We start from the raw sequence: 13104 nt of genomic DNA, 5'->3' as shown, positions 1-13104 counted from the left end.
ATTCTTGATAGCAGGCTTATCATGCAGTCATGCTTGGACACTGCAGCAAATGAAGAAGGACAACAGCACAACTATTGTCTTCTGTTGTTAAAAAGTTTTATTATATGTGCCACGCGCACACTTGACAACCAGCATTGGCAGAAATATACCTGATAAATCTAGCAGTGCAAAAGAGAAAAACAAACTTCAAATACAAAGTCACCAGGTACTACAGGTGTCAGTGTGTGAGACATCCTGTCGAGGATCTAACAAGTTTTTATATATATATATATATATATATATATATATATATTAAAGTGACAGCTTCATATTTAGAATTTTTTCCACATTTTCATCATCAGCAGTATTACTGAGAATAAGAAGTTTGTTAACACTGGTGGCCTTGAGCTAAACACACATCAGTAAGTTGGTACAGGTACCATGATGCAATATTTTGCAACTTGTGGAAACGCAGCTGCCTGGTGCTGGGAAATGATGGAACAAATCAAAATGTCAAGCTGTGGTCAGGGCGTGGTGTCTGACAACTTTTAATTCATAGAGTGGTCTCTCCTTAACATTCCACAAAGGTTTGTCCAAAAATACTTTTGCTGCCAGGTACAGATTCAGAAGGGTGCTCCAAACCTTTACAGCCAATTTTTCCCACAGGATTCTTAGTTGCTGCAAGGTTTTGAGGAGGGCAACAACTAATTGGAAAATCAGACATGAAACACTTTAAAAGGAATTTAATGTGGCGAGTGTGTGCCCCACAAGAATATTTTGCCCACTTAGCTTGGGTGTGTTTCTAGGACCAGACCTGTAGAACACAGGTGATAGAACATATTTTTATTTGCATAGACACTCACAATTTCCTCTGGTTCCATTTAATAACAGACTAAACTGTTGTCAAAACACTAGGTGCTAGTGCTGGTCAAAGGACCCTTGGACTGTCTTAATTTGATGTTGCTGCAGTCGCCGGACATTGGGCAGAATAAACTGTAAACTAATGAATATACCAGCAGCAACCAAGGCACGCATTATGATGGCACCAGGTATCTACTGTGAGTGCACACATTTACAACACTTACAGTTAATGTAAGCACAAAAAATAAAACACTTCTCTATTTCTATAAATGGTAATCCTCAGCGCCCTGCAGGCTGCAGAACCAAAAGCAGGCCTATACTTTTAAATAGTTCTGACAGTACCATGGCAGTTATAGATTATACGTCTACATGTTTAAAACAGTGAAGCAATATCTGAACTACAGATTAAAACACAACATGGCAAATAAATAGAAAGAAAAAGTCAGTGCAAATGATGTCAGGAGATTCAGATAAAACACTACATTTGGCAAAAGACAAACCCATTGAGAACTATGGCTGGAAATAACCAGACAGATAAATTGGCAGTTGTAGCTCCTATCTTTTTTTTTTTTTTTTTGCATGCCAAATGTTTAGTTTATTCAGCGACTGCTTCATTGTTAGCTCATCAACACAAACACACTCCTCAAGGTAACAAGTCAGCTCAGGTAAACATGCCCCATCTGAAAGAAAGATCTTTATACAACCACTTAATTTAACTGTAGAGCTTCACTTTTCCCACACCTCAAAACAAAATGTTGATGAGGAAAAATCAAAGTCAACTTTTTTTCTGTAAATCATTTTCCAAAACAGAATAGTCCACATCTTTCTATCCGGGTAAAGCGCAGACAAGACAGCAGAGTTGGCCAGAATGGTGAAAAGAGTCAGCTCCTTCCACACATTTAGAAAAGCCTCCTAATACACGAGTGCCTCTGCTCAAAACACACATTTTCCACTGTGCCTGGCTGATCTGAGTTCAGTTATTGGATGGAGCCCAGCATTCAGCATACAGTTTGCTGGGTAAATGCAAGACTATGTGGGACATATAACATGACGGAAAATAATCTCCCTTCAGAAAGTCTGACTACATCTAACTCTCAACAGCAAATGCTAAACAAAGGCATGAATGGTCAACACAACAGTCAGTGTAAGGACTGGACAGAGGCTGGTTTCTCTTGGTACACACACTGGTATATTCCTCTAAATTCAGTACCTTTGCTCCTAACAGATCTGAGTGCAGCTAGTGTTTAAATGCACAAACTGTGGTTTTCTGTCTCATGCACGCTGTTCAAACACCATGAATCAACACTTGATAAATTAAAATGATAAAATGTGTACATACATCAGTGTTTGGTAAAATGTGAGTATATCTAACTGTTCCTAAATGTTTCAGTATTAGTCTAAAATTTCATGACGGATTAAAACTAGGAAGAAAAAAGCTACAGCAGAACCCTGAAACCTAAGGGCAAACTTGTGTGTATATACTGTAAACAACTGATGATGCCCTGATTCATTAAAGGTTTCGCTGAAAATGCACTTTGTTTGATCTTATGTTTTCTCACCAACATTAGTGGAAATCTTTGTTCACAAGAAAACAATGTATGTAACATGTCAGAATAAACTATATTTAGTGAAATCTGCAGTAACCAGACTAGTAAAGTGAAAAAGTAACATGACTTAAATCAGGGTCTTTGCTGCTCAGGACAAACCCTTTTCAAACCAGCAGTTATACCAAAAATCCTAACATGTTTCTTTAGCAAATCATGTACAAGCCAACAACTTAAACCTAACAAAACTCTGTGAATCTTAGAATATTAAACTAAATCAGTCTGTCAGTCTCCACATATTGAGCAATATCAGCAGCCAACTATTCTATCAAGAAACAACCTTTGGATTAAAACTACAATCATCAATCCGTCGAACTGTACAGGCCATGACACTCTGGCATCATTTGAAGCAATATTGTTGGACAATTTAAATATTAAATATCACAAACTGATGCTGCATTATGTTTTTCATCAAGAATAGACACCATTTACCATGCACACCATCTCCATAATCTCAAGGTGCTTTGTCTTAGTATGATGGTTTTCTGATGGTGAAAAATGAATAAGTCAAATTCAGGTAAAAAAAAAAAAAATGAAACGCAAGTGAGATTGTTGATGTTTAAGGTTAAAAGGAAGAAAGATGTTATTAAACTATCCTTGTCCATCTATATTGCTCTAAAATGCCACTTGTCTGTCATGGTCAATACCAACACCTCTTGTTTGGACAGAGCGATCAGACTTCTCCGATCCTCTCCTGGACTTTCTGCAGCTATGACGGCTGAGATTCGGCCTCACAGGTGTCGCTCTGACGCTGCTCTAATTCCTCCTCAGCCTCCTCCTCCTCAACCACTTCCATCTCCTCCTCCTGAGGTGGCTGCTCCTCTGACTGGCTCTCACTCTCTGCTTCTTGAGTGGGTCCTACATCTTCTCCCATCTCTTTCTCATCTGAGGAGAAGACACGGAAGTAAGACATTTATATAACCAGGAGGCAAAGAGACAGGAGGGAAGAAAGAAAGGAGGGAGCATCAACAATAATGTGAATAATTTGCAATACAGAATTTGATTGGTTGTTGGGAGTTAAAATCAGTGATAAATCACAGAAAATGAGCAGCATTCCCTGTTAAGGTTAAAATAAGTTAAACAAGACTTGACAGAGCAACACTGTAGGGAAGAGTTCAAAACATAAGAGGTTTTCCCATAAAATCTCCCTCCTCCCATCACCAACACAGTTTCAGGAGGATAATTAAAACTGAAAGATGTCCATGTTCAACACAAACAAATTCTCTCAGCATCAACACCAATGCCAGAGACTCTGGTGTTACACACACACACACGTATTAATAACATAATTATATTTTCAGAATCATTGCTTCTTGATGTAATGATTAGTCTGATTCACTGTGGATTTAAACATCAAATTAGATTCACAATCTAATCGTACACTTTAAGATTCATGCCATTACAGGGAAAATGATCATAAGTACAAACTGTGGCAAAAGGAGGACTTGAGCCCCATTCAGACAGGATTAATATTCCAGGAGGAGATGGGTAATAAAATAGTTTCCCTGCTGTTTGGTTACGACACTCGTTGTTGTGGCCCACACTGTCTGCTTACACAAAGTAATTTGTAATAGACAAGGATATTCTGCAGGAAAATCACTTACTGAACTGAAAATAAGTGAAAGAACAGTTCTGGATGTTTAAATACTCTTTAAAATAGAAGGTGTCAGTACAGATGGTATGTTAATTATGGAAGAAACAACAAGTACATAAAATAGGTGGCACTTTAATCAAAAGTGGGACGGGGTAAAAGATGTGTTAAGGATGAGACTAAAATAGGTTATCAGCTCTTATATTAAAATCTCCCAAACCCCTCTAAAGAAATATATCCCATCTGAATGGGGGAAGGTCAACGGCCAGACACAAAACATTGTGCACAAAATATTAGACTCTCTTGTTTTGTTTTTTTCATGAAGTGATCGACCAGGCACAAACTGATTCTTTTTAGACCCAACATAGAAAAAGACATGTTGGGCTTGTTGAGAAAATTTAGACATTAAATATGTAGATTGGAGAACAAATAAGGAGAATGGTCTACATATATTGTACACTCAGTGAAGACCAGATCTGGGGCAAACAAGTCTATTTTTTCTAAAACTGGGATTTGTTTAAATTCATGACCCATCGAGGCAATTTAGAAAACACAAGATCAGTTGTTAATAAAAGTATTTAGGAACAATTTTCACAAGATTTTCTACATTATGCAGGGATGAATCTAAATTCTCTACATGGTATAAGTGTACTTGTAAACATTATTTGACCCAAGTCTGGTATAGACACCCCGTAACAGCTAAAACTCACTGCTGCTTTACTGTGATTAGAGGTAGCAGTTTGGTTTAGGCATTGGGCTGCGTTCTGCATGGTTATGGATTCTACAGCAAAGAAAATGGGGAGGGTAATCAGGGGTAATCAAATTTTCAAATCAGTTCAAATTAAGCCAGATCAGACAGTGCACAGAGAGGAGGGACTGGGGAACCTGGATTCTGCAGAGGTCGGGTCTGAGGGTTCTTTGGACTCTGCTGGATCTGGAAACTGTGGACCATACTCCATGGAGCCGGAGCCTTGGCTAGAGGCAAGATCACACTGTTAAACCCACCACTGCAATGCTACCCTGGAAATGTAATGAGGAACTTCCATGAATGTAGAATTTGATGAATGCAGGCTGTTCAGGGAACTTAAAAACATGCTTCGTTTTTGTTAAAATTTGTTGACCCTATCTGTACCGTTGAAGCATTGTCTGTTTTACTGTTCTACTTGTCTGATCACTGCCAAAATGATAATAACTAATCAGTATTTTGGGCAAGACACAGTGCGAGAGACTCAAAGCAAAGAAATTTGTTTGCGTTTTTTCCTGCAACTGTTTTGGTTTCTTGTTGGATTGTGTTCGACTATGGCGACAATAAAAAAGAAAGCTGTCTGCACCCAGCAGACACCAGGTCAGCAACAGGATTCAACTTTTCAACTGATTCCGTCCAGTAAAAAAGATGACTGACGATACTTAGAGATAACTTTGAAAGAGACGACTGAGATGCTGCTTTACAGCCGTGCCAGTTGTGTTGTTCAATTTAAAAATCATCATTTTTTAAACGCTGTTGCTTCTTGTAGCAAAGAGGACAGTGACATTTTAAGGTGGTGGTGTCTCACCTCTGTCGTCTCCTTGCTCAACAACTACAAAGGGATAAGAGTTGGCACCATTAAAGTTGGGTGAAGAATCAAACACAAACCAATGAAAAGGGTCAACTGGAGCACTGTGTTAAGAAGCATTTAACGGGGGAGGCGGGGGTTAGGACAGAGTGAGTAGCAAAGATGCACAGAACAGTACGAGTTTGAGTGTGTGTGTATGTGTAGGTCTCTCAGGTGTGTAGCACACATGTCCTGGTCTCATGTCTGAACCAGTTCTCTCAGTTCTGTTCTTGTCTCAGATTTAGACCTGGTTTACTTTTCATTTGATGTCAGATAAACCACTTCTGACTGTTCTTCCACTGTGTTTGAATCAAAACAAACATGTTTTTTGTACAGATTTATCATTGGTGTCTTAGTGCTTGCTACTTTCAGCATTGCTCTCAACTTTAACACAAACTCCTTTCATGGTTTTCTCAACGTGGACCTGAGGAGACCCAGTTTCGGTTATTCTTGCTTGTTGCTTCGTGTGTTTGTCTGTGTATCTGTGATTTTCTGTACCTCCAGAAGGGGGTGCACTCTCCTCTGTGTCTGTGCCAGAACGTGGTGCTGGTCCAGGGGAACGTGATTCCGCACGCAGCCTCCTCTCAAAGCTGAACTCTGGAAGCCTCGGAGCCTGAGGACGTGTCTTCCTGGCTGGATTCAGGAAGTAGCAATATGCACAACGAAATGCTGGAGGGAGTGAGACAGAAACAAGAGAGAGAAAGCGAAACAGGAAGAGACAGAATGAGTGACGAACCTGCATCATTTTAACCAAGTATTGAAATTTCCCTAATTCATAATTCCAGTCTGTATTACAACGACTTCCTGGAGTTTTCAATCTCTTCTCATTAAATGCAGTGGTGTGTTTCTGGTCTTACCTAGGTATTCAAACTCTTCTTTCAGAGCCATGCCGTTATGAGAAAAACACTGTTGGCAGATCAAAGCGTATCTATAGGAAAAAAAGATGGAATGGAGATAAAGAAATTGTTTGATTCAGGAATCATGACATGTTCAGTGTACTCTGAGATTTTTACAGGGCTAAACTGCTGCTGCTATTATTTCTCAGTCCTACACAAAGTGCAGGGTGGCACGGGCAGACCTGGTGTGACCATGACTGAACACCACTCCCTTGTGGCGAACCTGCAAACTGCTAAATGAGAATGTGAGTTACAAGCTACTTCCACGAAGGACCTTCACCTGTTCTGCGGTCCGTCCCCTACCAGGTACTCAATGACTCGATCCACGGCTCCCCTGTCTTTGGGCAGAATGGGTCTTGCTAATGGAGGACCCGGAGGGTGCATGCCTGCAGAAACAGTCCCCACAGAGGAAAGAATACATTAGACTACACTGTATGATTTAGAAAACATTCGGTCTTTTCCATTTGATTTTACAGACTTTTTCTATGTTCCACCATCATGAGCTCTGCTTGCCTCAATACAATATAAACTTTGACCCTAAATCAGGTAAGTGGGTTTTACAAACCCAAAATTTAAATTGCAGAATCCAGCTACACACACACACACAAGCATCTATGCTAAGATGCTTTCAGTGGCTTTACAACCTACCTACACCCGGTATAGGGGAGCAGGGGGTCCTAGGTACTGCACCCTGGAGGACAGAGGCAGACAGAGCAGATCTCTCCGGTGGTCCTCCTGGAGCTGAGAGAGGGACAGGTTCTGTAGGAAGAGCAATGTGGGATAAAGACACACACTAATGTCTAAAAGAACCAAGTCAAAGGCAACTGGATTTGTAGTCCATTCCAGTTGCCTTTGACTTGGCACTAGGCCCGTGACTTGGATGGAGTATCTTCATAGACGAAGACCAGACTTTCCTTGGTGAAACATCACAACTGACAAGCTTTCACAATCATGTGTGCATCAGCACAATTGATGCATTTAGAAATTGTGATACTTAATCATACATAATGTTAAGTATCTCTGTGTCTCCCCTTACCCACAGGCGTGCCCAATGGTCCCATTGGAGGCCTTGCTCCAGGTGGGGGAGTCATTGTCATAGCAACAGGGGTGCCCACTGGCATGGGTCTCATTGCCACCCCTCTTTGTCGAATCTCTGCATAGAGGAGAAGAAACAATTAGATCTGTGAATTCTTTTACTGTTGCAATCTTGTACAAAGTCATCACTTTTTGTAGCTTTAGTCTCGCTCTCAGCCTAAGCCCCATCCAATAATGCTAAACAAATTTTAAAAGTGATTCTTTATCTTTCTCTTTTGTAATGATGTGTATCGGACCTTGTCCTGGCCTGGGAGTCATCTGAGGACGCGCCGGAGTCGACTCCAGCTCCTACAACACAACAACAAACAGAACAAACAAACGTCAGATAAATCAAAGATGGAATAAAGATACAACTACACAAAAACCATGGTCTGGCCATTTTATGCCTTAATTAGATAGAACAGTGTAGTGACAGGAAATGGGACAAAGAGAAGGGGAATGAAAGTCTGTCCGTCCAGGAGCCGAACTGGGGACTCATCTTCTTTAGAACATTTGCGCCGACCAGCCAGCTATCAGGGCCCCCCACAAATAAACCAAAAAAGTACACATCAGCACTCACAGCTTTCCTCTTAGCTTCTGGATCAAAGCGCTCCAGGATGAGTTTGGCATTTTTATACGTCTCTGTTTCCATCACCTCCTCCAGCTAGGAGAAAAAAAAAAAAAAAAAAAAAAAAAAAAAACAGGCAAACTTTAGTTGTAACATGCAGATTGAATCACACTGGTAATAAACAATAATTCATCTGGATTTGTTAAAATGTTGAGAAAGAAAACTATAGATAAAAAACAGACCAAAAAAGTAGCTGCTTTCTAAGCTTGATGAAATGAACCATTAGTAAAAGAAACACAAAATGAAATGTTAAGAGGCAGCTGCAAAGAATAAGCAGCAACTCACAACATCCAAACTCTCTTTGAACAAGTCGGCAAAAAATGAAAAAATAAAACGTGACCTGTGAAGGATTAGACACTTACAATCTTTTTCTTGGTGGCCTTTAAATCTTCTAGTTTATCATCTAAAGACAAAGGCATGAACAACTTCAGTCAGTTCACTGTATCTTAAATCAATCACTGAAATATATTATGACAAACATATCTAGAAGGAGTGTATAGTTAGCATATTATTTAGCTAACCCGTTTGTATTATTATATTATTATCAAGCTATATCTGTGGTTTTGGTTTAGTTCAGTTGCAGGTTAAAATGCCACATAGTGATTGATTTCTGAAGTTTACAAGAAGAGCTGTTTGCCTTCTTAGGGCAGGCTATAAAATCAGTGCAGTTTCAAATTATGCTATTCCATGTATTTGACAGCAGAATAGTTAACTATTGTAAAATAAAAATAAAAAAATGTTTGATTCGATGTTTTGAGGTAATAAAAATTCCAAAATCTGGAAGAACACATGGGTAAAATGTTTTTTGGTAATTTCTAAAAGTAACAAAAGCTTAAAAAGAGTTATGTTATGTGTTAGCTGGATGGACAGATTGACAGAGAGGGACTGACAGACAACTTACTGTTTCTCTCAGTGCGTTTAGAAAAGAGGAAAATCAATAACTTCCTGATGAACCACACTCTGGTGAGGGGTAAGAAAAAAAGAGGCCAAGTCAGAAAAGTAGTTCTTCTTCATCATAAACTTCGGATTCAAACTTTTATTCTAACTTGGAAAATAATAAAAACAAAAACACAAAAATACAAGGAACAGAGTATTAAAAACATATTTTAGGATCTTAGAAAACAACTTGGGCACTCACAGCACAGGGTATATGAAGAAAGGCAGGGCCATCGCTATTCTCTGCAACCATTGTTCAGGCAGGTAGAGACAGTAGACAATCAGACAGGTCAAGAGGTAGAAGACTGATGAGTAGAGAAGCAACCGACCGACCCACAGCTGCAGACAGATACACACAAACACACTGATGAGGAAAACAACAACTACAACTTAAGAAAAGCACTGCATGTAGTTGTTGTTTTGCCAACTTTACCTTTTGCAGACGTTGGTTTTTGGCTCTAAACTCCTCCAGCTCTTTAATATCCTACAAGGGAAACATGGAAGTTAAAGGATCTTTAAATAGTGCAAAGAAACTCAAATAATCAGATATTCAGTTTAAAGTTCATCAACTGTGAGTTGATGAACTTAGCTTTAGCTTTAAGTTGTGTTCTCTACTTCCTGATTTCATTTGGGATACTCAAGCATGGCATGAGTTAGTGTTTCAAGTAAATTGTGCATCCCAACTTTGATAAAATAGTGACCTTTGTCATGAAGGATTGATGGATGATGGATTGATAACTATGATGGATAACTATGCTGAGTAAAACATGGGATTTCTGTCTCATGTTCTGTAGCAGTGATCCTCTATTTCAATAATCCTGCTTTTAAGACAGGTCCCAGCTGACTGTGTATCTCCATTATGAAAAATTAATTAACAAACTGGATGGTGGAGATAAATTCTCTGTGTTTAAAGCACTGTTATAAGTATATGAAATCTATTTAGTATTTAATATTTAGTCAGTACCTTATCCAGGTTCTCCAGCTGCTCAACTGTGGTTTGCTTTGCCTAGATTGAGATAAAGATTGGAAAATCATCAGCAGGTTTATCACAACAATTAACACTGAGCTTATCAGTGTCACTCACATCCAACACATTCAGAACTGATTAATTTGTCACTAAACAGTCATCGCTGTTCCTGTGAACACATGCTCACTTGTGACTTATTAATGGGTGTGTTCCCGGTCCACTGACATATCTGAGCAACATGTAAATAAAAACAAATGCATTGTACAATTTCAAATTTCTCTACCTCTGTACCTTTGTGTATCCCTCTATCTATACTTCTTTTTGGATGATTACAAAGGTAATGTGGATAAAAAGGTTTCACTTTTGCTGAATCTCTCCTGCTGTCTCTCTCTGTCATCTCTTATCCCTTGACTTCTCTAGTATGTCTAAAAATAGTGTGAACTTAATCTAGCTCGGGCCCACGACTCAAGTGTGTTGATGGCTAATGCATCCAAATTGTCTCAAATGCTGTCATCACTCAAGGTGGACAAAAGAAAAGTCTACTTTGAATCACTGTACAGAAATAACTTACTGGCTAATTTGGTTGTCATTACTTTTTTTTTTTAAATGTCACTGGCCAGGCTTGTGAATCAATCTTTTTCATCCGTCTACCTACAACTGTTGTCTGCATGTTTCAGAATAGATTTTAAGATTATGCTGATGCTGAGGAAGTTTGGCTCCACGTTACATATTAAACCTATGAAATCCCTGTTATATACAGTATATAGCCTTTTAAATGTCAGTCCTAGGACTTCGAAGCTTTCTTCCTGAGGAGCCAATGCAACAAAATCAGTTTTATCTGCTAAACTTGTTCTTTAAAAGGATATTTATTAAGATTTTATGAAAGCTATATTCGTCCGATCTCATAATTGTTAAGTCTTGTGCTCTTCCATCTTTCACCTTGTTTTATTTCGCACTGTTAATGCCTCTATTCCACCTCACCTTCTTGTAGTCTTAAACCTAATGTACTTTTTGATTTTACTCTTTTTTCTCATCCACTTACCTTCCATCGGGATATCAAGGCCCCCATGTCTGTAAATTACAGCAGTCCCCTCTTTGCTTCCTTTGTTGACTGTAGAACAAGTACAACAAGTCTCTGTTAAACATCTTTACGGTAAACAAAACATAATCCATGTTGTTACAGTTACATAATACGTGCTGACGTTTAACACCACAATTAAGCCCTATACTATGCTATGACATGTACACAACACCTTCATAAGGATTTAGCAAGCTGCCTACAGAATAACTGGACACAATAGTTGCCGTTATTGTTGTGGATTTACTGAGAAAATATACTTATAGTATTTCCTCTTATATAATTACACTCTGTTGGTAGTTCATTGGAAAAACGTAGCTAAAAATAAGTCAGTCTAATACAAGAGTCCTGCAATAAATCCTCCCTTGGTGAAAGTTATAATGTTCAGTTTTGCTGCACAAACTACATGATTATACAGTTGAATGAACATAATCTGAACACTGTAACCTTCATGAAGGAGGATTTATTGCAGGAATGTTGTAGCAGACTGCATTAATTTTAGCTAGGCTTTTGTTGATTTGGATAAAATACGTATTATGGGTTGCACTATTGGCAACAACATTTACAGCACATTACTTGAAATAATACCAACCTAATGAACTCGTAAGAGGTGCCGACCTCTACATCTGTAACCTCTGTAAGCTAAGTAGTTAAAAGTGCATAATGTTAATAGCTTTAAAAGGGTTTCCAGCCGAATAACAGAGCTCTCTGTTTGTCCTGGTCCTTTCAAATGAAAATTAAACGGTTACATAAACTAATGTTAGCAGCAAAAGGAGCTAACGTTAGCTGCTCCATCAAAAAGCTGGACTTTTAAGACCGCTGCAGGCATGCTAAAGTCACTGCACCGGACAGAGAGACCGTCAGCCCCGGAAGCTTTATGCTTTCAGATCGACGTAGTGAAATAAACAGAACCAAAATGTTTGCTAACTGTGATCTAGTTAGCTCCTGCTACAACAACAGACTAGCTAGGACCGACGTCAACAGCAGACAGACACGCTGTCGTTAACGTCGATTATCTTCACTTACGGCTTTTGTAAATTAGTATTTAGGTCAAACACCACTTACACTTTGTGGTGTCTAAATGCTTCGGTGGCCGGTCTTTCGGTCGGCTGAGCGCAGACACAGGGAGACTGGACTTCTGCTGAGTCCTGAACTTACATCTCAACTGCCAAGAGAGTTTGGCGCGGAGCGGAGACGTAACGGACGTAGCCCACGGATGACGTAACCAGGAGGGGACAGAGGTTGATTTGATTCCCAGAATCCTTCGCGTTGTAGTATCTGGTCTTTCGATTTTTATCACAGACTGACCTTTGCAGCCTATAACCTACAGTCTGTGACTTTAATATGTTGAAAGCACAACTAGATGAAACCGCCTTATTTAGAATTTATTAAATAAATGATTAGTGAAAAACTCGATGCTTTTACACCATATGCTGCTTTTATACAACAGTGACTATGATTTTACTGTAATCAATGCAAAAAGTAAAGAGCTTAACAGTGAATAATGTAGCAAATGTAGCTCCACCTCAACATCTGTGATATTAAAATACTGTTGTAATATGTGTCAATACATCAGTAATAATATTTCAATCATATGACAGTTTATACCTGACGATATAATAAGTTATCAAAGTTCTGCTGGTAAACTTGACCAAAGAATTTGAATGCAAGACTTTTACTTGCAACAGAGAACAGTTGCAGAGTGGTAATTCTGGTTTCACTTAAGTGAACGGGAAAGCACATAATCATGACATCTAATGACAAAAGACACGACAACATAAAAACACACAAACAGGATTTTGAAAGTTTAAAAAATCGAAGCTGAGAGAACCTGCACAAATTAAATGGCGCTTCATGATTTTTACATTTTAAGACATTTGACCCCTAGATGTCGCAAT

The 13104-nt window shown here is 38.9% G+C and overlaps 1 protein-coding gene across 4 annotated transcripts; it reads right to left on the bottom strand.

Moving 5' to 3' along the window:
* Window positions 1–281: 281 nt before the first annotated feature.
* lnpk (lunapark, ER junction formation factor) lies at window positions 282–12410 on the bottom strand. 4 transcript variants are annotated; one of them, XM_071479893.1, is made up of 16 exons: window positions 12272–12410; window positions 11171–11239; window positions 10126–10167; window positions 9595–9645; window positions 9364–9500; window positions 9127–9185; window positions 8588–8628; window positions 8178–8261; window positions 7855–7906; window positions 7560–7676; window positions 7172–7282; window positions 6804–6909; window positions 6485–6555; window positions 6126–6296; window positions 4921–5010; window positions 282–3329 (listed from the first exon to the last, which is right to left on the bottom strand). In XM_071479893.1, exons 2-16 carry the CDS (start codon window positions 11195–11197, stop codon window positions 3154–3156), a joined length of 1335 nt encoding a protein of 444 aa, XP_071335994.1. In that variant the 5' UTR covers window positions 11198–11239; window positions 12272–12410; the 3' UTR covers window positions 282–3153. The 4 variants fall into 4 exon arrangements, with proteins under 4 accessions (XP_071335994.1, XP_071335995.1, XP_071335996.1 ...); XM_071479894.1 differs by having other exon boundaries at window positions 7172–7264; XM_071479895.1 differs by lacking the exon at window positions 4921–5010.
* Between the last annotated feature and the right edge of the window lie 694 nt (window positions 12411–13104).

This window comes from Trachinotus anak, unplaced genomic scaffold (genome assembly GCF_046630095.1).
Source record: "Trachinotus anak isolate AG129_WGS33_773 ecotype Australia unplaced genomic scaffold, CSIRO_AGI_Tana_v1 ptg000007l, whole genome shotgun sequence".
Taxonomy (NCBI): domain Eukaryota; kingdom Metazoa; phylum Chordata; class Actinopteri; order Carangiformes; family Carangidae; genus Trachinotus; species Trachinotus anak.
The sequence above is the reverse complement of the archived record's forward strand: the minus strand, read 5'-3'. Positions and strand labels throughout refer to the sequence as shown.

Excerpts from the sequence above, each read along its gene's own strand:
- lnpk (XM_071479893.1), bottom strand. The coding sequence starts at position 11,197 with ATGGGGGCCTTGATATCCCGATGGAAG. Across the intron at positions 7,907-8,177 it reads CAGAAGCTAAGAGGAAAGCT|GAGCTGGAGTCGACTCCGGC; the intron begins GTGAGTGCTGAT and ends GTTGTGTTGTAG. Across the intron at positions 6,556-6,803 it reads GGGGACGGACCGCAGAACAG|ATACGCTTTGATCTGCCAAC; the intron begins GTGAAGGTCCTT and ends TTTTTCCTATAG.